This window comes from Perca flavescens, chromosome 2, assembly GCF_004354835.1.
Source record: "Perca flavescens isolate YP-PL-M2 chromosome 2, PFLA_1.0, whole genome shotgun sequence".
Taxonomy (NCBI): domain Eukaryota; kingdom Metazoa; phylum Chordata; class Actinopteri; order Perciformes; family Percidae; genus Perca; species Perca flavescens.
This window is the reverse complement of record NC_041332.1, coordinates 26,849,663-26,877,173: the sequence shown is the minus strand read 5'-3', so window position 1 is coordinate 26,877,173 and position 27,511 is coordinate 26,849,663. Positions and strand designations below refer to the sequence as shown.

The 27,511-nt window shown below is 40.3% G+C and overlaps 2 protein-coding genes across 3 annotated transcripts in view; one reads left to right on the top strand and one right to left on the bottom strand.

Annotated features, from left to right (window-relative positions):
* The window catches only part of gstcd (glutathione S-transferase, C-terminal domain containing), a 58,218-nt gene extending 36,749 nt beyond the window's left edge, over window positions 1-21,469 (bottom strand). Inside the window, exons 1-5 of one of the 2 annotated variants that reach the window (XM_028598424.1) lie at window positions 21,316-21,469; window positions 20,731-21,163; window positions 18,744-19,202; window positions 17,053-17,322; window positions 14,126-14,219 (exon numbers count right to left, since the gene is read on the bottom strand). In XM_028598424.1, the coding sequence (XP_028454225.1) occupies window positions 14,126-14,219; window positions 17,053-17,322; window positions 18,744-19,202; window positions 20,731-21,147 (1,240 nt within the window). In that variant the 5' untranslated portion in view covers window positions 21,148-21,163; window positions 21,316-21,469. The remainder of the gene's footprint in view (window positions 1-14,125; window positions 14,220-17,052; window positions 17,323-18,743; window positions 19,203-20,730; window positions 21,164-21,315) is intronic. The other variant, XM_028598433.1, reaches the window with a different exon arrangement.
* A 779-nt stretch (window positions 21,470-22,248) lies between these two features.
* On the top strand, window positions 22,249-26,981 carry ints12 (integrator complex subunit 12). Its single transcript, XM_028601226.1, has 7 exons — window positions 22,249-22,376; window positions 23,368-23,531; window positions 23,682-23,837; window positions 24,364-24,545; window positions 24,684-24,843; window positions 24,981-25,124; window positions 26,157-26,981. The coding sequence occupies exons 2-7, from the start codon at window positions 23,376-23,378 to the stop codon at window positions 26,718-26,720; spliced, it is 1,362 nt and encodes a 453-aa protein (XP_028457027.1). The 5' UTR covers window positions 22,249-22,376; window positions 23,368-23,375; the 3' UTR covers window positions 26,721-26,981.
* Window positions 26,982-27,511: the final 530 nt, after the last annotated feature.

The following is a 27,511-nucleotide window of genomic DNA, read 5'->3' as shown; positions in this document are numbered from 1 at the left end:
TTAGAGGGCTACGCCTATACTCATAGAATGGAGTTACAATAACGTAACTATCGTTCCTGGTTTGTTTACGGTTAGAAGACGGCTGTGTCTCATGTTACGTTGTTTTTTGTACACGCTGTGACTATACAAATCACAACGAGTAAATAGGAAAATGTTGGCGTTATGTTGTCACAATTCAAAGCAGTAGGATTACTGGAACCATTCACCTGCATGTTCTGTGCTGTCCTGATGCCGCTGGCGGCGTCAGACAGCCTTACAGCACGCACTGAGATGAGAAGGGTATGTATCGACTTGTCTAACTCTGGTTACGGTGAATAAGCTAAATTCCCAATAAGTCGGCGTGTTCCTTTAAGTCAAAATTAAGATTTTGGAATGTTACAAATTCCAACACAAAGCTTTGTTTAAATGCTTTAAGCAATTATTTAATGAATTAAAAACTTTCAACATAATACCCAGTAGGGGTGGTACAGTTCACAAAACCCAAGGTTCGGTTCGTATCACGGTTTTAGGGTCACGGTTTTCGGTTCAGTACGGTTCTTGTTGTTATTTTTTCTTTTAATCTTTAACACTTATACTTCATCATATGATATATAGCTTAATTATCCACAATGTAGGATACAGTATTAAAAAAAAAGATATATCATATAAAGCTTTTCATTTATTTGGCAAAAAAAGGAGAATGTGTATTGCCATCTACAGGAACGTATGTGCCTTTTTAGCACACAAAGATTGAAATATTACAGAATATAAATTGAAATAACTTGCATTTATCAAACTGCCAAGCTCCGTCTTTTGAATAAGTCAGAATACGTTAAACATAAAAAAGTTGCGATTTTTCTTTTGTATAGTTCTTTAAAAATAAAAAGGAAACTTGTTTTGGGGAGAATAATAATTATTACTATTAATTAATTACTCTGGGCTGAAATTTCCTAGTAACCTTACCAAAAAGGCTCAATATTCTGCAAATGTTGACAAAAAAATTATAATTTATTGAATGAATCAAATTTGAACATATGTGTCAGTGGCTTGTTGATCTTTACATTGTTAGATAATTTCCTATCCTGGCCTGGGACACACATTCATACGGTTTGATAAAGTACTTATTCGACTTTAACTTATCATTGCACTTACAATAACGAGCGTAGCTGTCCTCAAATTAGGTCGCCATGTCATCTCATCTCCGTTTCCTGTATCCACCCTGTGTGTTTGTGTGTGTGCGCGTCAGTCGCGGGGGGAACTGAGCAGCCCCGCCCGCTGCAGAACCGACAGGATTGAAACAGCAGCCGCTTCAACGGCTTTAGAGTGAAAAACATTTACAGCGTACATTGATGTTAAAATGGATACAGATTGGCAGGACGGTCTGAAATGTTTTGCACCGTTGGTAACTTCTCCCCACCTCTTGTTTCGCGCAAAAGGGAAACACTGTCTGAGGTCACATACAGGCACGAAGCTACATTGCGCATGCATCGGACCGTGCGACACAGACGCGCTCCGAATCGAGACAAGCAAACCGAGCGGTTCGGATGTTTTTCCATGAACCGTACCACCCCTAATACCCAGTAACAGATAGTCAGATAGTGTTGTGGGCGGGACATTAAGTCAGACTCATTGGTGAGTGAAACCGAAGCAGAGGGACAGACACAGAGCTGTAGCAGAGGCAAAGTAGCACACTTTTTAATAATTAACTTTATCGATTATCAGGAAAATAAATGCAGATACAGATAATCTGCAAACTGCCAAAAAATTGACCAATAATTGTCCATGGCCGATAATCGGTCTATCCCTACTCTGCAGATGCAAAAACAGACAAAACACACACACAAATGGCAAGTCACCCCTATAGCAGTGTAAGCCAACACCATGCGGGTGCAAAGAAACACGAGGGAAAACTCCTCTAATGACAAATGAATACAGACAACTGAGACACGCATGCCAAAATCCATAAACAACCTTCTTTTGAGCCAAATTAGATGTGGGCACTGGGGGAGGTCCCCGCCACAATAGGAATAAATCTTACAGTATACACTGAAACCAAATATGACACATCATCTATTACAGTGTTCACCAGTTACAGAACATAATAATAAGCCTTGAACCTTTCTTTGAGCCTATGTCGACAAAATACAGAATTCCAGTAAGATCACCTTGTTCAGGGACGGGAAGAACAAATACAAAGTGATGCATGTAGTGGTGGGATTGGCTAAATGCTTTGTGTTGTCAGGAGTTTGTGAAAATAAAAATAAAATATGCCCTTCATGCTTATGCCTGAGGATGGGGCAGAGAAGTGAAAAAAGTTAAGAGGTTAAAAATTTAATGAGAATGCAGGGCAGGCAGGCAGGCAGGCAAAGAAGGAGGAAAGAAAAATACTGAGCTAGAAAGAGACAAAATAAAGAGAAAAGTAAACGAGTGCAGAGAAATAGAGAAAAGATAAAGATAAAGAAAACCAGACAGAAGGAAAGATAAATATAAAACAGAGTGGAAAAAATAGGACAAACAACACACCCGACTTGATTTTCTCTCAGACCTGTTCTGTGTATCTCCTGTAATGAACAACAGTCTGTGACACACATTTCATAACATGCCAAGCCACAAATTGTGCAAATGAAACTGATAGATGTACTGAGCATCTTTCCAAACAAAGTATCATGTTGCTGTTTTAAATTTTCAGTTGCTAATTTGGGTTCCTGAATTGGTTCAAGACCGCAGTGGAACATATTATTCATCAAATCGGGCTTTACACGTGTGCAGATCTGTTTTCCTCCGTTGGCATCTTTGGTTATTTTTTCATTAACGCTGCCTCTAAATATTACTTCCCATTTTGTAATGCAACTGACTGGCAGCCTTTACTATGTTTTTGGAGTAAAAATGTGAATACATTTTGTGTTACCAAATAAGATTTTTTCATTCACACATTTTCTACTTTTATAAAAGATATTTAAAGTATTGATTCAAAATGATATACAACATTCAGAACTACTAAATGTTGCAAAAGACGGCCAGGATCTCAGACCAAAATAAATGGGCGTGTTTCATTCAACAACAAAATGCAAATAGTGAAATATTAAACTAATCAGACACAAAATCCCAAATGTAACTTGGCTCTATGCTGTTTAAACATCACACACACACACACACACACACACACACACACACACACACACACACACACACACACACACACACACACACACACACACACACACACACACACACACACACACACACACACACACACACACACACACACACACACACACACACACACACACACACACACACAACTTCTGAACATTTGATAACATCTTTTATAGACATAATAAAGTGTCTGAAATATGTTGCAAAAATATGTTACAGATCAGTCAGTCTTGAAAATGTAATCTAAATTTTTTATTCATCTTTAAATCAGTTATACTCACTTGTGGAAAAAGTACTCAGAGGTTCTACTTAAATAAAAGTAGCAATACCACAGTGTAGAAATACTCTTATTACAAGTAAAAGCCAGGCATTCAAATTTCTAATGCAATGGTATTAGCATCAAATGGCCCATTTTAGAATAATATGTATTATATCATTGGAGTATAATTATTGATGCATTAATGTGTACATCACGTTAAAGGAAGAAGATGGCTGTGTCTCATGTGACCTTGTTATTTGTACACACTGTGACTATACAAATCACAACATGTAAATAGGAACACAGAGTTATTTTGTCACTTATTGGGACCAGGATCTGTGCTAAGCGACGCTAGCGGTGGGTGCTTCTGACAGAGTTACAACACGCACCAAGAAGAGAAGGGTATGTATGGACTTATCTAACTCTGGGGGATACGGTGAATAGTTTATATAGTATTTGGTTTAAAAGCAGCTCCAGCTTTAACTAGTGTTAGACGGAGCGGAGGTTCCGGAGTTTCCAGGAAGCATGTTGGCCAATCAGAGCAGGCTGGGCTTTTTCTAGAGGAGGGCTTAAAGAGACAGGCGCTCCTACAGAGGGTGAATACACGTGCAGCAGCCATGGGCAGTATGAGAAAAATAAAGTGTTTTTTTAACAATAAAGCATGTAAACATGTTCTAGTACAAACACAAAATGCAAGTATAATCCTGAAAATGATATATAATAGTTGCCCTTTAATTTCCACCACTGGTGACATTACTGTATGTGTATGTTCTGAAGGAATAGAAAACTGCTTTTTAATCCAGTACGACAAAAGTCAAAACACTTTTGTCATATCTTTGTGAAGTCAAGAAGTATCAACAACTAAAAGATAACAGAAAAGTTAGGCCTATTAAAATTCAATCTGCCTTCAAATGCTGTCTTTACATTAGGAACATACAAGATTTTAATAGAGAACGCGTATTCAACTGTGCTCCAAAGCAAAGGCCTGTGGAGAAAAGATTAGTTTTTACATTCTGCTTAGGGCTAAAATCACTAATCACTAATTAATTAGGAGTCTAGTGAAATGGTGTAAGAAACACTGAGTAATCCATGAAAGCTGGTGAGGTTTAGGCAAATTGTCTCCCCGCTCCACAGTCACACCGCAATGCCTTACCAGAGATTATTGAACAAAACAAAACTAAGGAGATAAATGAATATTCATGGTATGACATTTTGCAGGGAGCTCATCACACAGGCAGCCAGTGGCTCTGCATTTAAATGGGCACAACTCAAACGTCACTGCAAATAGTGAAACTCTGTGGTACTCCCCCAGGGAGTCTAGATGTGTTTGAACTTGAATTGTAGAAATAAAGTGCCAATTATCCCTCTAATTGGAAGTAACAAAGCTGGTTGCCAGTTGTGCTTGGTCCCATGTTTACTGCATATCTTTAAATCTCCAATTTAAAGGCTCTAATGAGTTCAATTAATTGAGAATCAGAGGAGTGATTTGGGAGCCACAGTCTGCTTTTTGAAGCAGTAAGCCCAAGGGAATGAGGTGTTAACAAAATGCCAACACACAGTACAAACAGATATTGGCCCTAACGTGCAATAACCACATTTTCATCAAATCACATCTATGTTTGTATTAACATATGCTCTCCAAAAAAAACTCTCTGATCTCTAGTTTTAATAACAGGCAATTTACCTTTAATTGCACATACACTGACAGCTTTACATGCATAACTCATAAAAACACACCTCTCCTTGAAGGCAAACAGAAAACATGAAGACACTTTTACACATACAACTTTTAGCTGAAGCTTGCCGCGTGACTCTAGGCAAAGTCTGTCTGCCGTACAATCAGTCCACCACAGACAGAATTATCTCAACAATTATTCTGGGAATTGTCCAGAAGATGAAGCCTACTGATCTTGGTGTTGCCCTGACTTTGCATTGAGCACCAGCAGGTCAAAGTCTTTACTTATCCACTGAAATATTTCAACATCTACTAGATTGATTGACACAACATTTTGTACAAACATTCATGGGTCCCAGACAATGAAATCTTGCTGATCCACTGACTTTTTCTCTAGCACCACCATGAGGATTGACATGTGCTTTTGAGGAAAAAATGTCTGGACAGCTTTGGGGTAGATTGCCCTCCCCTCCCTAGACTTTCATCTAGCACTACGATGAGGTGAACATTTTTATTTGTCCAGTACTTGCTTTATGGTCAATGGCTCATTACCATCAGCTTCAGCTGTACTTTGTGTTTAGCACTAACTAGTTACCATCAGCATGCTTGTTAGGTTTAGCGATATGCTCTTTAGTAGTTATAGTACTGGTTCCGTAGTGGGTGGGGCTTAGGTGGGGGAAATGTGGAAATCTGTTGTCCTGTCTCAAGGGCATGTGTGTAAGGGGTTCCCATTTAAGGTTTGTCTGACACATTTGCTCTTCAAGAACTGCAATTGCTACTAATCTTCCTGTGCAATTGTCAGATTCCTAGATACAGAAACATTCTCTGGAGGTGGAATATTTTATTCATTACAAGCATTTGAAGTGAGAGAGTTGAATTTTTGAAAGGTGACAAGATCAGTTAGTTACACTTAGAGTTAGAAAACTGGCTCTCGTCAACTCGGGCTTACAGCAACGAGGACTGGTATAAGTAGAATTTGTTTGTACGTAAAAAAGGTGTCTGAGGAGAAAATCAACCCAGTAATCTTCCATCTATTATAATCTTTGACATTTGTCTGACAGAAGCCTCAGGATGGCAAGCACCTTTTGACAAGAATCTGTCAGGCAGAGAGACTTTTTTATTTATTTTTTAAATGATGTTGCCTCGACTTTGCCATGGTCACTTGTTTTGAACTCACAACACCAAAAAAACACCAACGGATTTGCAAAAGAACACAGAGGGCGAAAGGCAGAGAGAATCACTCAACATTATCTCTGGACTGAGCTGATGTGGTAACATGCAGACCAGCGGTTAAACCAATCTGTGACTAAGCTTGCTGTGTTTCTCTCAACAGAGCTCCATTTAGCCTGACAGCTGGACAGGAAAAAAACAGCCATTTACACATACTCCAATTCAGTTGGATGACTGAAGTGTTGTGCACAAGCTTCACAGGTATAGGACAGGGAAATGGATCAGTGTTCAGACGGAGGTAAATCAAAATATTTCTATCAACCACATATCTAGTTTTTTCCTGGAATTGGATGTATAATGATGCTGTCAAAGATGTCCCGTCAATAGTAATTAAAAAACAAAAAAACATTGTGCTGTATGGATGCTTCCATGCCAGTAAGAGTAAGGGGATGGGTTAATTTTAATTGATGACTATGGTCTATTGTATCTTAAAAGGAACACACCGACTTATTGGGATTTTGTCTTATTCACCGTATCCCCAGTTAGTCCATACATACCCTTCTCATCTCTGTGCGTGTCGTAACTCTGTCTGAGGCATCCACAGCTAGCCTAGCTTAGCACAGATCCTGGAGGTAACCGGCTCCAACTAGCCTACTGCTCCCAGTAAGTGACAAAATAACGCCAACATTTTCCTATTTACATGTTGTGATTTGTACAGTCACAGCGTGTACAAATAACAAGGTAACATGAGACACAGCCATCTTCTAACCGTATACATACTGGGAACTATATTCTCAGAAGGCAAAGCACTGCTACTTGAGCAGCGCAACACCTGAAAAGCACCGTTGTTACTCTCTGCTCCTTACCACGGGGCTTCTCAGGTGCTGCAAGCAAATTACTCCGCCCAAGTAGCAGAGAGTAGCAGTGCTTCGCCTTCTGAGAATATACATGTAATACATCACAGATATGTAGACCGGTAACCTAATGGTTCTTAAACAGCCTTAAGCCCAGTTCAGACCAAAGATTCAAACGAGTCTTGTAACGCGCTGGTCTGCATCGTTCTAAAACCTGCCAGTTCACACAAATGCGACAAGATGAGACAGTGTATTATCTCGATAACAACGCTTCTTTGTACTTCCGTTCTACCTTCCGACTTTTAGGCTTTTTGTAGCTGGATATATCATTTTTACATTACATTACATGTCATTTAGCTGACGCTCATTTATTTCGTCTAAATATGAATGTGGATATTGAGATACTTGCTATAGTTGCATATCTAGTGATGAATCGGCAAAAACATGTTTTATTTCTCTGATTCACTGTTTTGTTCTAACGCCGCTGGGCGCTCCCGCTCTTCAGTCACTCTCTATCTCGCTTGACCATAAAACGTTACCGTGCTTTCGGGGGTCATTGAGGCTCCATCTAAAACTCTGCCATTTCGACCAGCTATTTGTGACATAAAATTAAAATGGATTATGGATCATTTTATTTCTATAGTTTATAGCTGACTTTACCACCTGGCTTCTCTATTGGCTGCTGAAACAGGCGAAGTCCCTTGTGTTCTAAAACCAGCCTCTGCGACTTGATCAGCTGGCTTGTGTCGAGCTGAGACGGGCCGATTCAGACCGCTGCAACTTTTCCCTGCGACGTTCTACTGTAAAACCGTTTTCTCTTGTCACAAATATTTGGTCTAAATTGGGATTTAAACTAATATAATATCATTTTTAAAGAAAATGATTTCAACAAATACCTTGCACTGATTATAATCAAATAAATCACTAACGCCGCCTTCATAATGGCACTTGAAATCAGCTCAGATACGGCTGCGAAATGACCAGAAGTCATTCATTTCCTATGGAGAGTCGCAGACCGCATGCGAATGAGTGCAGTGCGAAAAAAAAAAAAAAAAAATCGGGTCCGTTGGTCATCCGGATGTGTTAAAAAAATTGAACTCGTATGACGGCAACAGACAGTTCCTATCCAACAATCTGAGCGGAAGTTAGCTTTGCTATGGTACGGATAAACAAACAGGATACCTGCTATGGCTAAGTTGGTTAGCAACAGCCATTGAACTATTGACATTATACCGCTATATCACATTTAACCGACCGGACATATCAACGTCCTGGGCAACTTTTCTCCACTGTACTGTTCATTAGGGCACCCTTTCAATATCTAGTCTAAAAAAAAATTAAGAACATACAAAGACAAATTCATAAATCTGGACATGAATCAAATCCATTAATTATCTTCATCTAAGTTCAATAACAGTGAGCTTATATGCCTATGAGGAAATCACAGCCATTACACACAGCCAAACTGATTTATCATTGGATGAAATCAACACAACATTGCTGAATCAGAGCACGTTTAACATATTTAAAATCAGTTAGAGAAACAGTTTTATAAACACAGGAGGGGAAAAAGGGGAGCGGGGGGGTTACATATCCACCTACATAATAAACTATTTGAAAGTTGTTGTTGGATTGATATTCCATCCTTGATGCATCTTACAGACAGGTTTTCCTATTCCCAACACAATATGGTAAGCGTCTGAGGGGTATCTGGAAGCTAAACATGACGGATGTTTAACTACTCATTAGACCTGTGCACAGTGTAGAAAACAAGCAAAGCACTGAAAAGCATGGGACAAGACTTCTGGTTTGGCTAACATTGGGATTTGTGAAGGAGTAGAATGTTTCAGCGCAGCCGAAGCAACGTCGTTTCAAAAAACACCTTTTAGTTCCGCCTCAGGATGCTGTGAAACCACTTAACACTGCTTGGTCATTATATTGCTGAATAGCCATTACTGCGCAGATCAACCCGCACAAGCCACCATTAGTACTACTGAGTTTTAGCATCTTTTCACAATCTCTTAAAAAGGTGATAATGTCAGTTTCTACTGTCCACAAGTTGACAAAAGAATCAGGTACTGCAGAAGAGAGCCAGATACGTGGACTATAACATACAATGTATAGCATACAAACAGAGAAACATAGATTTCTAAATGTTCCTTTTTGAGAGACATTTTGAATGAAAATTTAAAATTTGACTAAATATGGAGGACACAGCGCTGAAGAAGACCAGTGCATCCCGCTTTGTGTCTGCTCTCTGTAAAAATAGAGATGAGCGGTGCGACTTCCGTGGTCCGTGTGCAGCTTCAGGTAATTATAATGGACACGCTCTGCTGTGGGCATGCTGCGGCAGACATGTCGCGCTGCGTCCATGCTCCATGTATTTCTGCTGTAGTTTCAGTTTTCCAGCTCAGATGTAAAGCAGCGCACAGCATGGCATGCAGCTGCTTCCCTAAACAGAGTCTCAAACAAGGCTCTGTGTCTGTCAGATGGTCTGAGATCTAACATATCAGCTGAGCAATCACAAAGGCCTAATGTACAGCAGATTATAATATCACGACTCCTCCAAATCTCAGAGAACACAGATGGGATGAGTTATATTTTGAATGTGCACAAAGTTCTGAACATGACCAGAAATCTTGCTGAAACACATATGAGGGCTTTATAAATTAATTAAAATGAATCAATGTATCATTGAGGTAAATAAGTGCCGGATGCACAGTTAAAGAGGTTACTTTCCCAACAAAAGATGCAAAAGAGGAGGGAGGAGTACATTATGCCTACATGTGTGCTGACTGCTGAGAAAAAAGTTGATCTACAGGAGAATAAATATTTGAAAAAAATACACAGCGCCTGAGAGCCTTACTTCATTATATTCCATTATGTTTTTATCTATGTTTCCCACCCTTTACACAAATAAAAGATATTTCCAGCATGAATTGATTCAGAAAAAAAAAGGTAGAAATAGGTGCATAAAAATTCACCAGAATGCGGAAAATTAAGCACCCCCAGACCCCCAACATCCTACAGTATATCATACCACACATATAGAAACAACAACAACTATGGCTATGGGTTGCCAGGCCAGGTGGGATTAGGCCAAATGTTGGTGCCATCTAACTAACATCGACAAACTGAAGAAAAAAAAAAGAATGCAAAAATAACACTAGTCGGGCGCCCGGATAGCTCAGTTGGTAGATCGGGTGCCCATATATAGAGGTTTACACCTCGACGCAGCGGGCCCGGGTTCGACTCCGACCTGCAGCCCTTTGCTGCATGTTATTCCCCCCTTTCATTTCTTCAGCTGCCCTTTCAATAAAGGCCTAAAAATGCCCCAAAAATAATCTTAAAAAACACTAGTCAAGTGTGGAGTTTGTGAAATCTCAATCACATCTCTGCTGTAGTCAAAGCAGAGAGACAAGAGTCAAATGAACCGAGTTTTCACCCCAGCATTTCAACTTCTGTCATACCTTTGTAACCTGTGAAAAAGATATGGGAACTCCTCTCATCTCCTTGTACCAAAACAACCCTGGAGGACCTAACAGCAGCATGTCTCAAGCATGACAACTATGCAGTTTCCACACCAGCCCTCCCCTTTTGTGCATGATTGTCTCGTTCACCCCTCTTCCCCTGACTTGTTTTCTCCTGATAACCCTTGTCTCTCTTCAGGCTGTCTCACCCCTATCTCAATCTCCCAGTCACACACTCCATCATTCTAACCCGCTTTATTCGCTGCCTCCCCTCCTCCCTCTATTAAGTGAAGCACTGCAGACAAGATGTTGGCTGCTCTATACAATGGCCCCTGTATTCACATAGCTGTTTACGTGTCTGCAGACAGCCCTCACCACAATTAGCAAAGCAGCCCTCTACACAAGGAGGGCCAAAAGCTAAACAGCGCCTATGCACAGATGCCCCTTTGTTCCTCTATACATTGTGCATACCTGAGTGTCAGTGTGTGAGAATTGTTACAACTGAATGCAAATTAATTGGGTCAATACACTGAAGCAATACATAAAATAAAGCATAGGTTGTTTTTTTTTAGAGATGCATGAATGTGTGATCATCTTACATCTGTTTTGTAGAAGTAGATATGAACTATATGACCATATATACAGGGTTATGAATAAAAAGGGCTTGAATTTGTTTCATAGAAAGTGGTTGTAAACACTAAAATTAAAGCTAAAAGCCAGCACTACCTCCTTGTCACTGTTTCACGTAACAGCCAACGCTCTGGAGTACAGAGCCGAAACAAAACTATCCAAATACTGTACATGCACTTGCATGAAAGAAAATGGTAAGCCAATACATATAAATAGGACAGCTTTCAAAAACGTGGGTGTGTTATATTAGTTTTGCAAATATTTATGCATACGTATAGGGACATTTTCCCTGTAGGACTGTACGTGTGGGCATGTGTGCAGCCATATCTGTATTCTGAAGTGAATGGAGGGGAAAGCCCACACGCTGGGGTACAGTACAAATTGTCTGCCTTTCGTCTCTGCTCCTCTTTAATTACACAGCACTGATACGCAGATGCTGCCTACCTACAACCCTAATACTGCAGGAGATATCAACATTGCAGTTTATCATGCAAAGTGCCAACATAAGTGGGGCAGCTAAAATGAAGTCTCTCTTATTCTCAGAATAGATATGCTGCCCACATCATCAAGAGCACTTCTGTTAAAATATCAGTGGGGTTTTTGGGATAAAAACAGATGATTATGTTGTACAGTGGAAATAAGTCAATAGGCTCCAAATGGTTGTAAAGAATTACAGCTAGTACAGTGTTTTCCATTGTGTTGACTCTAATTCAGCACTTTGTACTTGAAATGTTACAGTGACTCTTAGATTTAAGTGCTGGTTTTACTCAAGTTATGACCAGTACTCCAGTTATACCTGTATTCAGCCTCTGTTGAAACGGTGACTCTGCACTGGCATTGCAGGGAATGACTGTAACAGCACTGTAGCGTCATTTTCTACCTATATATATAGTATTGTTATTGTCCACGACGTTCCACTTCCCGGATTGCTAGTTGCCTCTGGAAAATCCACCGGACGTCACTCTTTTTGGCCGGATATCCGTTTCCTTCCATTTTCTTTGTGTTGAAATTTTAAATTCTGGTAGATTAATGAGGACTATGGTTACCTGCTCCTCTGATCTCTGCAGGGTAAATCCAGACAGCTAGCTGGACTATCTGTCCAATCTGATTTTTTTTTTGTTGTACGACTGAAACAACTTTTGAACGTACACGTTACACCAAAACAAGTTCCTTCCCGAGGCTATTTTGCAGCACTGCCCGGTGCTTAGCGCCGTCCAAGCGAATTGCGATTGTTTAAAGAAATGCCAATAAACCACAGCACATTTTTCTCCTATCCCCGAATGCTGTGTGGACAAGCCACACCGCAGTTCTGTGGAGGGTCTGGCAATACAAAACTAGTAACGTTATGACATCACAATCGTACTGGCAGCTCTTTAAAAGGAACATTATCTAAAATAAGGGTTGTGTGCATTTCTCTGTGGATTTTGATACTTTCACCGTATTTATATATAGCACCTCAACCTCTTATAATAAAAAAAAAAGACATTTAGACCTTTAAGCAATACCAACCAATTCAAAGGTCATACTGGATTAATGTGTGTGGAATATTCACATCACCCAAACGTTTTTTGTGGCGAATGTTGTTTATTGAATCAACTAAAAAAAACAACCAATTTAGTAATAATATTTTTTTATTCAATCAATTATTTGTTACAGCTCTATTAATTAAAGTGAAATAAGTAATAGATGGACCTTAAACTGGTGATTTCATTGAGCAATGAAACTATAGCAACATAGCGTACAGTAGCTATGTCATGTTGATTCAGTATTTATTTAGTTTTGATTCTCCCTGTTTAAGCATTTCCTGTAATTCTTTTGTGAAACACATTGTACCATGGCTCTAAAAAGTACTAGATGAATAAAGTTTAAGCTTACTTATGATACAATTATTCTTGCTTAGATTCAAAGTTATACTGAAGCTCATTAACAGGATAAACCAGCGGGTAAAAAAGGGAAAGCTTGGCCTGCACAAACACAAGAGCTGAAAGGGAGGAAGCTGAACTTATGGTACCATATGTATCTTGATAATAAAATACCTCTCCAGTTTCAATTTCCCGTGTTCTATCCCGTGACAAGTGGAGAAATAAGCCATGAGAATGAGCATTCACACCATTTAGCATCACTACCGACATAGACATCACACTAACGAGAAGAAAAACAATGCATGCAAGAGAAAGAGAGACAAAGAAACATCGAGATTTCTTGTTTCTGCTTCACCAGTGCCACCTGGGGCAGCAATCAACAACCCTTCCATTGCCTATTAGCTACTGCTCTCACTGCAATCAGTAACCACTAAGGCATATGGACAAGTTCCACGTTGCACATTAGTCTTTTTGTGCCTTCAGTGTGTGCATGTTTTTGTCTGCTTTTGCTGTACCGAGTATGTTTCGGTAGAGACTTATTTCACACTTTTTCTCCACAACATACAGTAGGGATGATACCACTTCAGGTGTAAGCACTTTAAAATTCATTAGGGGGCCTCATGGGGAAAAAGATCCAGCTGAGGCTCAACTGAAATGTCTGTGATGTGTCAGTGGCTAATATTTTTCTTTTGGAGGGGGGGGGGCGGCGAGGTGCCACTGAAAAATCACCAGACCATAATAGTTCAGGAAGGTTTTATGCAAATATTTATGCACATTCCACACTCTTACTTCATATACAGCATCAGCAGTGTTTAGGCTTTCACCAAGTAATAAGGTGAAAGAATGAAGGAGTACTGTAGATGTGATGTGGAGGCATACAGATTAAGAGATGGAGGAGGTAAAAATGATGAGAAGAGGAGGTTAGGGTTAGGAATAAGAACAAGAAAACAGAAAAACAAAAAGGAAAAAGTAACGAGCCAAAAGAGCACAGAAAAGAGTGCGAGGTAGGAGGGCAAAAGGAAAATGGAGAAAGCAAAGAAGAGAGCCACAAGGCAGAGATTTGACTTTACCTTCAGTGGGGTTGATAGCTTCTGGTAAGCTGTCCCATGGGAGGGTCCAGATAGGGCAAGGATGAGGAGCGAAGACTGCCTCAATGCCATTTTGCTAGGGGAGGCACACACACAAACACATACAAATAAATACACACGTTACCATAGAAACCCCTCTACAGCCTTCAGGATCTGTGGTCCAAATGGCTGTAATGAAGCGATTTAAAGTGCACCATTCTTGAACAAGCTCTTTGTTGCCTTGCTCACGCTCATCTGAAGCTATACCTGAGGAAAGGCCACTGCTAGTGTACTTATTACTCTCTTTAAAGAGACAACACAACTACAGTACATACTCTCGTACATCCAATACACTTCAGAAAAATTAGACGCCTAGTAAAGCACTTTCTTCAGTTGGTCCAAAAATATTTACATTTTAGAAACTGGAAACAATCAACTAAGTGTTTAATTGGCTAATCATTTAAGATGTACTTGTAGGCCTATACATTGTTGGGTAGTTCTATTTATAATAAAATATCGTATTTTATGTTTTTTTGTGCAAAAACAAAAAAAAGTAACTAGTAAATAAAGCTTTCAGATTAATGTAGTGTGGTAAAGGTACAATATTTCCCTCTAAATGTAGTAGAGTAGAAGTAGAAAGGGGCATGGAAAGAAAAGATCAAATTTGTACATGAGTAAATGTACTTAGTTACATTCCACCACTGCATTCTGGCACAAGGACAATTGTAACACATCTGACATCGGTGTTGTTTAGGCCACATTTTCACAATGCACCAGTCATATTCTAAAGTTGCATTAAGGTGGACACTACATTCAAGATGGTAGAGATGAGTCTTAAATGGCAAGCGATGGCCAAACCCTTATGCCCAATTTAGGACTAAACTGAGTAAGTAGCCTGCCACACAGTCACACAGCTGGTTAGTTTCAGCACACAAGTTTCCACAGAGACCGACACAGACTTTCAGTAATCCCAGTTTTTAGGACACCAGCTTTCCAGTAAACCCCACTCTGCCAACAGAAAATCCAAGAGTTCCCTGAATTTTGATTCAACTGATCCGGTTGAATTGAACTGTTGTCTAATGTTACACATAGCAACTGTATTTAAAGACCTTTCAATCACTTTGTCAGTGAGAGCAGTCAGTTTTTAGTCCTGGGTCTTGAATTTTGATAGTGGGGCTAGCTACTATTTTGTTTACATTGTAATCACAGTTTGCGCCTCTACAGCTCATTGCACAGGCAGTTTGACTGGCATGCATCAGTGTGTGTTCACTGAAGTGAGAAAGAGGGAGATTTTATGAGCCATTTATATTGTAGATAGAGTAGCGGGATGAGCCTGGTGCCTCTGGTTAGCAGCAGTGAAGGATTGTGTGTCACCGTGTCAGACGGCAGATCTCTCTGTCTCCATGCGCACACACACACACACACACACACACACACACACACACACACACACACACACACACACACACACACACACACACACACACACACACACACACACACACACACACACACACACACACACACACACACACACACACCTTGGCCAAGACAACACAACAGCTGCAGTGCAGACATGATGGTGGCGACACGCAGCCATCCTTGTAATCTCTCCAGGAAAATAAAGAATGGTGGCCATTGTGTGTGTGTGTGTGTGTGTGTGTGTGTGTGTGTGTGTGTGTGTGTGTGTGTGTGTGTGTGTGTGTGTGTGTGTGTGTGTGTGTACATTCCTCTCAGTTTTAATATTTGATTTCTACCTGCCATGAAAACTGTCATTTGTGTGCATCTGTGGCTAACTAAATTTCATCCGGCAGCATGGCCTGTTTAAGGCAGATCCATCCTGACCACCCAGCTCTTCATTTCAACTCTCCGAATGCTGCTTTCTCACTGCCCTCTCTTCCCGTCATTCAAAATCCACATTGTTATAGACACTTAGCCAGCAGGAAATCACAGAAATATCTCTGCTGAGAGAGCAGAGCAACAAGGCCAAGAGAAAGTCTGAAGGCTTAGTAGTGAGAGGTTAGTCAGGTTTGAGGAGACAGTCTCCTTTTAAACAGCTGGGCCTGCTTATCTCCTTCTGGAAAAGCTAGTAGAAAAATGTAGCAGGGGCAATATTTGGTGTGCTATAGAGCTAAGAATGCAAAAATACATAAATATAATATCAATCTGTGTGTGTGTGTGTGTGTGTGTGTGTGTGTGTGTGTGTGTGTGTGTGTGTGTGTGTGTGTGTGTGTGTGTGTCCTGAGGGAACTGCATTTTAAGAGCGTGGACACATTATGCTACTATTGTGGGCAATCTTGTCTCTTTAGACTGAGATTTTCAGCCATTACTATAAACTACTTAGTCTGGCTATAAAACTTTGTTTTGGACTGGATTCATTGTTTTTATTGCACCTGAAATGAGGATAAGCTGAATCTGCATTGTCTGCACTACTGAAGTGGCAACAGGATCTGTTAATAAGACTGAATAGTGCATTTTACAATGCACCAAGGGCAGTGCAATACTGTTCATATAAACAGATTATGTTAGTCTTGACTGATAACAAATACTGTCATACAAACAACATATGTGAGAAGAAAAGCATGTGTACAGACAAGCATCCTAAAACAGCCCACTTAAAATGTTAATTCTGTGACTGAAAGCACTTAACATTTAAGCACTGGCAGAAAATTCAACAATTAAGAAAGTCTGCCAAAAGCCAAAACATTAACTTAGAGCTACACTCTTGAAGGCATAAATAGCAGAAAATGGGTGCGTGAAATTACAGGGATAATAGTTAACAACCAGTTGGAGCCTTCAAACCCTCCATCTGTGCTGTGAAGGGATATTGGGAGACAGTTCGTCAAAGTTGCGAGAGTGTGAGAGCAAATATGTTTGCAGACCACAGAGAGGTAAAACATGATGAGAAATAAGGTTATGTAATTATTTACTTTAAGTTTAGTCATTGTGGGCCTCGGGCCACCGACAAAGGGAAACTGTGTGGTCGTCTCCTGGCCTTCTTCTTGCTCCAATAGGCTAGCTGGGTTGTCCTCTGCTGAAGGCCCTGTGAGGCTGGACGTGGGAACTTGGGGGATGGAAAGAGCCATGCCACAGGCATCGGCTGCCCGAATGACCCCAGGTACTTCCTGAACACGGCTGTACCAACGCAGCAGGTACGGGAGTGACTGTAGAGTGCTCGCAGCATGGGCTTGGAGGGAACACTATAAAAGACAATGAAAGAGAAAAGAAGAAAAGAAAAAAACAAAGGAGATATTGATTAAGTGACTCATCTGACATGTCATCTCCAGTGGAGCGAGAGGTCAGGTTCCACCAGGATTCACTCATCACACTGGTGGACGGATAGACACGAGGGGCCGGCAGGAAAAACATCAAAACAGCGTTAGCTGGTGGGAGGGTAAAGACACAAACAGAGACATGATCAGAGGCACAGTGTCACTCTGTGTGACTATGTGTGGAAAACAGAAGAAAGAGAGAGGGACACAGACTAGAGGGTAAAGGGGCATCTACAGTATGACAAGTGGGTGGAGTGGAAAGGATCCTTCTTGGCCGCATGTGTCATGGACAGTGATGGCCGTTCAGAGGAGACACGCTAGGCTGAGTGTGAAACTGGAAACCACTGGAGCACAGCTGACTACTAAATGCCTCATTGTGAGAACTTCAGTTCATTCCCACAGTCAAGGAATAGTTGGAGGCGGCTGAAGGGTGAAATGGAGGTTGAGACCCACTTCACTGCCTTAACAGTGCAGCATTCCTGACAATAACAATATACCATTGAACTAAACAGCCGTGGTACTCTCTGGTCTCCTTACTTTAATTACTAACTTTACTTATAAAATATGCAGCCATTCTACCTAATGAATATTCAGAAAATGTTCATGAGCTATTGAAGTCTTGCAGATTTTTTCTTTTTTTTTTAAGTTAAGAGTTTTAAGGTCAACATAACAACCCACCAATTCTTGATCTGTTGCAGAGAGAGAGAGAAAAAAACTTTCCCAAGGAAAGTCATTGAAATGCATTTCAACCTGCTGCATTTCAATAGAAACCCTCCCATACAGTACACTGTTATCACTCTTTGCCAGGTGGCTCTAGACCACCTTTGAGAGCCCAACCTGTGCCAAGTCTGACGCAGCGAGTCTTCTTAAGTCAAGTTTCTGCCTGGATGGATCGAAAAAGGGGCTGGGTGTACTGCCTGCTCACCCTGACCAGAGTGTCAAAACCATAAGTCATGTGCAATTTGACCGGTCATCATAATAAACACATTAAAAAAAGCCAGTAAATACCTGTAAAGGGGGAGATCTGTAACCTGAATGCACCATCTACGAGGTGCGGTCAGACATGTATGCTACTGTTTGTTTTGAGACACAAATCCTTGCATGGCTACACTTGATTGCTCACGACACAATAATCGGTATTTTGCTTAGATTAAATGTTGTAAAGTTCATAGTGTGTCAGTGCATTCAAAGTAGAAGGCATCAATACTAACATTAAACGAGAATTTGACGTGTATGTGTGGATCAGAATTATGCAACAACTTAAGGCAGTAATTAGAGCAGGATCCTTAGCCACAAGGGTTCATCAGTGATAACACTCAAAGATAAATCATAAACTCCAAGGCCCTTACCAAGTACTGATAGATGCATGGCAGCAGCACCACATCTGTCAGAGTAAAGTACAGTCCTTCGGCAAACACATGCTCCAGCGGAGGCAGGTCTGTGGTCTTCACTTTCCTGATCTCAGAGTTCTCTCTGGTGGTCAAAGTCGGAACTGAATCCACAGACAGTTTGGCCAGAGCCGCCCTGAGCTCAAGTCCGTCACGTACCTGTGGTGACTGTCCAGGTTTAGGCTCAGAATCTGGGTTCCCTTGGCCTTCAGGGAACTCATTCTTTTCATTCCGTCTCTGCTCTTGGAGTTTCTGTCTCCGTATCTTGTCATCATTGTGGACTTTGACAGGCTCCGCTAGCCTTCGCTCTAGGGCGAGGATGGGGAGAGGAAGCTGCTGATATTGATTTGTTGGATTTGTGAGGTGTTCTTCAACTGCAGAGGGGATGCCAATTTCACACAGTCTGGTCCACTTGCTCACCTGAGAGCAAGGAAAGAAAAGATGTTTGAGGTCAAATACAGAACTGTCCTTAAAAGCACTCAAAACCGAAAGACACTGGTTAACTGTTTATTGCTGTGTTGTTTTATTGACATTTGTCCAAGTACAGTATGATGCTGCTGACACTGTAGTCTCACCTTCACCTTCCTCCACAACGCTGCGGAGGAAGGTCTGGTTAGTCCACACAGCATTTCGGGATGAGAGAAAAACGTGCTCTGGTTTATTGGCATTTCTTTAAACCAATCACAATGGTCTTTGGCAGCGCTAAATGCCGTATGAAGCAACTGTGCCTTTGCAAAATAGTTTCGGGAAGGAACTTGTTTGGGTGGAACATATGTACGTTCAAAAGTGGTTTTAGTCATGCAACAGAAAACTCAGATTGGACAGATAGTCTAGATAGCTGTCTCAATTTACCCTGCAGAGATCTGAGGAGCAATTAACCATAGTCCTCATAAATCCACTGAAGTTTAGAATGCCAACACAAAGAAAGCGGAAGGTGACGGACATCCGGCCGAAGCGAGGGACATCCAGCGGAATTTCCGGTGGCACCGTAGCAATCCCAGAAGTGAAATGTCGTGGATATAGACTAGACATTGTAACCAAACTCTAATTAAGATGCGGTAACTTAAAAAAAATGTAATTGAACCTGGTCATCTTGAGTGGTCCTTATAGTAAAATAAAAGGACTGAAAACATTGCTACACCATGTGAAAGGCTTTACTCACAGTCAACTGAACAACAAGCAGTGGTAATGCTTTATTTTAAGACATTTCTGTTGAAAAACTATGTAATCTTGTACCCAATTGTATAAGCAGTTGTGTAGATTTCCAGATAGATTTCCTTGACCTACTCCATGGAAACCAAACTAACTATTTTTTTTTTTTTTTAAGATTATTTTTTTGGGCATTTTAGGCCTTTAATTATAGGACAGCTGAAGAAGTGAAAGGGGAGAGAGAGGGGGAATGACATGCAGCAAAGGTCCGCAGGCTGGAATCGAACCCGGGTCCGCTGCGTCGAGGTGTAAACCTCTACACATGGCCGCCCGCTCTACCAACTGAGCTATCTGGGCGCCACACTAACTATATTTTCATTATTTTTGCATGTTGAGCTGACCTGAACTAGGGATTAGTTGTATTGTGACTCCTGCGACTTTCATAAATGTCACGAGTCTATAGCCATAGGTTTCACAAAAAAAAACCTTTAAAGCTGCCTTCTCCATGCACCTTGCAAGTAGTCAAAGTTGGGCTATCAATCAATTAATTTATTTATTTGTCACATGAAATCATATAAAAAAATATATACAATTTCAGTGAAATGTAATCAGTCAGTTCCTTAAATGTATGTATTAAGACTGTGATAATAATAAATATATACAATATGTGTATGATAGGGAGGAGGGGGGGGGGGGCAGTCAAGGTATTTAGGATCCTAATGACCTGAGGGTAGAACAACTATGACTGATGCTACGTGGACTTGTACTTTGGTCATGTGTGTCCCAGCTTGCCACTCACCTCAGCACAGGCCTTCAGACAGGTCTTCTTGAATCCCAGCAGTGCCAACACATCCTTTCTAGAAGGGTCAGCCTCCAGGGTCTTGTTGATGATATGTCTCAGGACCACCGCCAGCCCTGCCCTGCAAAGCCTCCTGGTCTCATCCAAAACAGCAGGGAGGCGACAGCCCTTCACCAACTGGGGCAGATCCTCCAACTGCATGTCAGACACATCCAAACACTCTGCCAGCTGACTCTTTAGTGACTGGGAGCTGGCAGGTTTGGCGAAGACCAGGAAAACTTTGAAAGACGAGCACTCGCAGTAGGACAGGAGAAACAGGGCGATGGATGTGTGCAGCGGAAGACGCGGCTCCTCAGTTTCGGAACAAACTTCTAGATAGAGGGAGAGATGCTGTTGCTTTACCTCCGTGTGCTTCATCGTTAATAGTAGCCTACTGTGGAGTAAAAAGAGAGGGAGGTTTACAAGTAATTAGCTAGCTTTGGAAATGTGTTCAGGTGTTTTTTTTTTAAACTATGGCAGCAAGAACGTGTTAGCTGAAATACCAATTCGGATCCGGCGCATGAAATGACAGGACTAGATACTTACAACAGCTTTAGTATTGCAAATATAAACACCGGCAATTTCAATAAAACCACGTTGTTATGATACACGCTTCCTGCCACTGTGCTACTGCTGCTTCTTCTTCTTCTTTTCTTGTGCTGAAGGCAGTTCAAGCTAGGTTAGCTCCACAGCGCCCCCATCTGTCTGCTGTCAAAACTTACAAATCAATACTGCGAAAACGCTACATTGCCAACATTTAAAATGGTTACACTTTATAATATCCATAATTAATAAATGGTAAATTATTCAACTTTAGTTGGTTATTTTACTGTTAACAAACCATGAAATGGTGATTTATAATGCTTACTAATTATTAGTAATATTATAATTTATGTTATTTTATCAATAGTTTAGTGAAAAATAAAATAATTAGTTTATACATTTAGATAGATAGTTAATCATTTGTCAATGTTAATTATTGTTTTGTAAAGCATCTATAAAATTGGCAATTATAATGTTTATAATAATTAGTTAATGATTGATAAGTGGTTTAAAAAGCATCAAATAACATTAATTTTGCCCCATTAAATTATTTTTGTTATCTTTAAAATAGATTGTTATTGATTATTAGTGCATTGATAATATCATCATGAATAATGTTAATAGACGCTTTGCAAAGTATTTATTAACTATTCCAAGGTATTATAATCACCAGTTGCAACTTCATGATAGCCATCCAAATAATGTCTATTGACGGTTTACAAATGATTTCTTGTTAACAGTAAATAACAAGTAAAATAAGCTTATTTAACTATCAATTTGCAATTAATTAGTGGTGGTTATTATAAAGTGTTACCTTTAAATTACCTGTACGTATACGTGGTACATATTAAATGCAGAGGATAAAGTTATGTCATATTTTTTAATATAATATATAACCGATTTCCAAACAAGGTTCCGCGCGTGTAGATTCCGGACATATTTAACGGTTGCACAGGCAGGGAAGCGTCCGCCCCGGCTGCTTCTCGGGTAGAGTGTTGTTCAACCGTTAACGAAAGTAGGTGGTTAAAGGGGGCAGGTTTTTACCAGAAGCAGCAGAGTGTAAGGTAACGTAGTCCAACTAAAAATGTTAACCTGTAAACTTGGTTTTATAACTGACAGTTGACGGGAAAGGTAACTTTAGCTACTGTGTCGTACACTGTTCTGTGATTGTGATCCGGGGCTCGTCACAGAGCAACCACATAAACTCTATGTTATGTTATGTATTTCTTTTTTTCAGGAAAATAAGGACAGATTCAACCCTGGTGGGTAGGCTAGTTCCGACCGCAAGGGCAGCACATAGGCCAGGTGTAAATTAAGCATCAGAGTGAATCATATGAAGTAAACACTTGAACAAGAGTCGAGAGCTTTCTCTTTGGCCTATTTCTGCCCTCCTTTTTTATACTTCAGTTTGTATTAGCTCATCTTATGTAATCAATATGAATGATTATGGTAATCAGTGCAAATGTCTCAAATATAAAAACGACTACATGAGAGGGTACAAACTGGGTGGGATTTGGCTGCGTTGAAGAAAATCAGACATTTAGTTCCACCAATACATATATCAATCCTCCTTAATATTTTATGTGGAGTAAAGACGTTTGTTTTTTATTTAATATTAACAGCCCAATCTAATCTAGCTGAATTTGAGAATAACCCTGAAGACCGTACATTAAGAAGTAACTAAGTGATTCCAGCTAGGAGGCTGTAGATGCAAGAAACCGTTTGTTTACACTGGTACTGTGTTTTATTCACTGTAGCAAAGACCTGTAGAGATTTAAGCCTTTGAAAAGACATTTTCTTGGAATCAATGAATTGTTTTACTGTACTCCGTCTGTATTTAATCCTGAAGCTCTCTGCCAAGTCAAATGTATGTCCAAGTTACCACTGCAATGTCTATATGACAGCTACAGCATTTATTTTCTTTTGTCTTATATATTTTAAATATGTAATTTGTGTGTAACCTAACTTAGAAAGACCTTAGCAGGGGTATTTGATAAAATTGTAACTGTAGCCTAAAAAGCTGTTTCACATATAAAATTATTTTCTGACTCCCAGTTAAAGCCATGGCTGGACCTGTCAGTCTGGAGCTGGATCCCATCTTCCTAAAGGGGCTGAGTTACCTGCACTCCAAGAGTAAAGACTCTGCTGAGAAACTCAAAGCTTTACTAGATGAGTCACTTTCAAGAGGAAGTGACTCCTCTTACCGTTCATTACAAAAAGTAAGGAGTTCATCATCACGTTTTTATGTTAATACATCCTAAGTTGTTTATTTACGATGTATCCCATTGTTGCTCATTTATCTTTTCATCTTTTCATTGGTATGTAATTTATACAACTGAAAGCCAAGTATTATCATTGTGTATCCTCAGGATATAGAAGTGTCCAAGGGGTCTGTGTCAAAACTGAGCTTAAGTAAACAGGACTCCAAGTCCTCAAGTTCTTCATCCTCCAGCAGCAGCAGTAGCAGTAGCAAATCCAGCTCGGAAAAAAACAAGAAAGAGCCAGAGAAGAGACCTGCTGAGAAGGTATGGGAAAATAAATAAATAAACACTCCAAAATAAATTCAAAACCACATAAAAATATGTCCGTGTCTTTGAGGCTACCTTGACCATTGGTTTGTATTTTTTTTTTTTTGTCAACTATGTTCTAGTCCTGTTCTGTTGCGTGTGAACATGTTTTTTGTTTACAGCATAAATTGTGACGTTTGTTAAGTTATGATCAAATGTAAAACTACACGTATACATCAGTCATTTTGGAATAACTGTCAAAGCAGCTAAAAGGAAAATGTTTTTTATGTTTTGGTTTTCAAGTTTCTTTTAGACCTACAGCACTATATTGCAGAGCTGCACTCTATCAGGCAAGAAATACCAAGCCGATCCATACAGCTAGTCCAGAGTTTTCCTTAAAGTGCAAGAAAAACACATTCATAACTCCATGTTGGGCAGTATAATAATGAATAAGCTGGCTACAATTTGACAATGTTATTACTTATGCCACTGATGTCAACATGCATTGTGCAAACGTACCTCTCTCTGCCTTACCGACAAACAGGTCCGGGTTGACTTGGGTGAGGTGGATCCTCCGAAAAAGCCTCGTTTAGAGAAACAGGAGAATCGCTCTTCCCCGATTACCGTTCAGACGAGCAAAGACCTCCTGCCAAACATAAATGACTACGATGAGACCAATGCCGATGACTTTGCCATGGAAATGGGCCTGGCTTGTGTGGTCTGCAGGTACATCTCAAGTATTAACAAAATAAACTAAATGTAGTTTTTCCTCTACTACAGTACATGAGCTCCAGGATGTCAGTATGCATTCCAGTCTAATTAAACTTGGGTTCTAACCTGCAACGTGCATTTCTATTGCCTAAGACAAATGACAGTGACCATGGGGAACCAGTTGGTTGAGTGCCAGGAGTGTCATAATCTGTACCACCAGGACTGTCACAAGCCCCAGGTGACCGACAAAGAAGTGAACGATCCACGGCTTGTGTGGTATTGTGCCCGCTGCACCAGGCAAATGAAGCGTATGGTGAGGAAAATAAATTATATTCCAGTATCTACTTAAGTGCATCATCATCGATAATGTGACCAATAAGTGCATAGTCATGTTACTAGTTTCTGTATTAGTATTATATTTCTGTCTAAAACAATTTGTTTGTCCTCTAGGCCCAGAAACCTCCACAGAAGCCCTCCCCTGCATCTGCATCATCCGCACCTATTGTAAAAGACACATTGGTGAAAAAGACAGAGCTTAAAGCCAAGCCTGACACAGCCAGCACCTTCCAAGCCTTCAAAAGAACAGAAGTGAAGGTAGGCTATGTGTTAACTAATTATGGCAGTATGACGCCCCTTTTGATCCACAAAAATATGTGCTCCGGTGTCACCCTGAAGTCTGGCAAAAACAAGGATTCAGTACCCCTAAGTCATTACTGATAGCAAGAGAGAAGAGCAGTAGCTGCCAATGTGCAAAACTGCCCTAAAAGGCAGTCAACATAAAACCCAACAGAGGCAAATGAGCAGAAAGTATGCATTTAAGGATCAGACTTCTGCTGCTTAGATAGTGTTGCAGTACCATATCGTTTCCCCAGAGGGAGTGGGTTTAAAACTTTTCAGAGTACTTTTACTTATTGGAGTTCACCCCGGAGTTATTTTACTGCAAACATGTTGACTTGTAGTCAGTGATTTGAATATGTTAATTCAAGTCAGTGGGGGAGTGTTGCTTAAGTAAGCAAGTTGAGACATTGTCTAGCTTGCAGGTAACTGTGTTGATTGACATATCTTGATAAATATGTATTTTTACATTACATGTCATTTAACTGACGCTTTTATCCAAAGCGACTTCCAATTAAGTGCTTTCAACCTTGAAGGTGCAAACTCCAGACAACATAGCAAATGACTTTGCTGCTCTCTTAAAGTGTGTTCTCTACAAAAATCCGTAATTAAAACAACTTACTCTTGCTGATTCTATCGTGCATTGATGTACTTCTTTTATTCTTTAATGGTGTACTTTAAAACTGAGTGTCCAGCTAACTTTACTTGTACGGACACATTTTGATAGAAAGCATAAATGTCCAACTATGGTGGTTGTAAAATGTATTTTTTCATCTTGAAGAGATGGGTATATAAAGCTAAATACAGTAATTACAGCAATTAAAGTTGGACTATCCCTCTTGCCTTGAAGCGGTATATGAGCTTCAGTTAAAAATAAAACCTTACCTTACTTGTTGTTGTTTGACTCCAGAGATTTCGGTTTATGTCTATCATTGCAATATGACAATGAAATCTTACTCTGTCGAATTTGTTTTGCACTGTGATAACTGTGGTAACTGTTTATAATTTCAGGCATCCACAACATCAGCCAATCCCACCAGCAGCAGCTCCTCTTCCTCAGGCAGCGGTCTTACAGGCTGGGCTGCATTTGGCGCTAAGACAAACCCATCTCTTCCTGCCAGCTCCAAACTAGGTTCCTCAGGCCCAAGTGGGAGCCACAAGACCTTGACAACTCCTTCTGGCCAGAAACCTGTCGGGCTGTCTGGGCTAGCAGGAGCCAAGTCAGGACTTGGAAGTGCAAAGATACCTGGGAGCGGCAACGGAAACGGCTCTAGCCAGGTGCCTCTAAAACCTCCTCCGCCCCTGACTCTGGGGAAGCAGCCACTGAACCGCTCATCGAGCGGTGAAAGCCAAGGGAAAGGGTCTTCTTCAACAGGGGCCGGCTCCCCAAGCGGGTCCCAGGCAAGTGGAGGAGGGAATGGAGGCAATAACGGAGGAGGGAACGGGAACAATGGGAATGGGTCAAAGGCCACACCAGGGGACAAAGCACCAACTTCCCAAGAGTCCCAGCTTAACGCCATGAAACGGTTACAACTGGTGAAAAAGAAAGCAGCGCAGAAGAAACTTAAGAAATGAGTAGAGGTAGAGGGAAACAAAGAGGGGGAGGAGCTGTGAGGGAGTAGGGAAACATGCTTAAACAGTGTGGGATTAGTGCCAGAGCATTCTGTTTGTAATCTGTACACGAGTAACACCATCCAGTCAAATACTTGAATCTTGCTTTGTGTAAATGCTGCTGGACTGTGTACCTTGTTCTGTCCAAGTCTAACTGTTGAAAAAGTCATTTTTTAATCAACCAAACATCATTAAATCTTTTCTCATTAACTGGCAGTAGCAATGCCTTTGTCTCATGTGGTGTTCTGAATGTGTATCATTATATTCTGTGGGACAAATGGAGAACGGATCATATTTATTCCTGACAGAATTGTTAAAATATAAACAATGACATCATAGATTTCTTCATTTCACATTCACAGAAAATATATATATATATACTTCATGTATGAATCATTTCACATATAACATTTACTTCATCTGTTAATCGGTTCACATATAAAATTAACTTCATGAATAAAATTCTTCTTCATTATCAATCTAAATTCAACAACACTGATGTAGAAAAAGTGCTCAGCACAGTGCCCTGTATTTTCCTACCATTATTTATATTCATTATCACAGATTACTGGTCAAGTCCCATTGGTGAGCTCTCTTGTTCTGATCTTCTAAAGGCAAAGCAGATTCAAGATCAACACTTTTGGTATGAGACATATACGATCTAGTGATAGCTAGTGCAATTCTGACTTTCACAAAGCAGAAATGTGATACGTTTTACAGGTAAGACTACTTCAAATATGTAAAGTGTAAGTTGA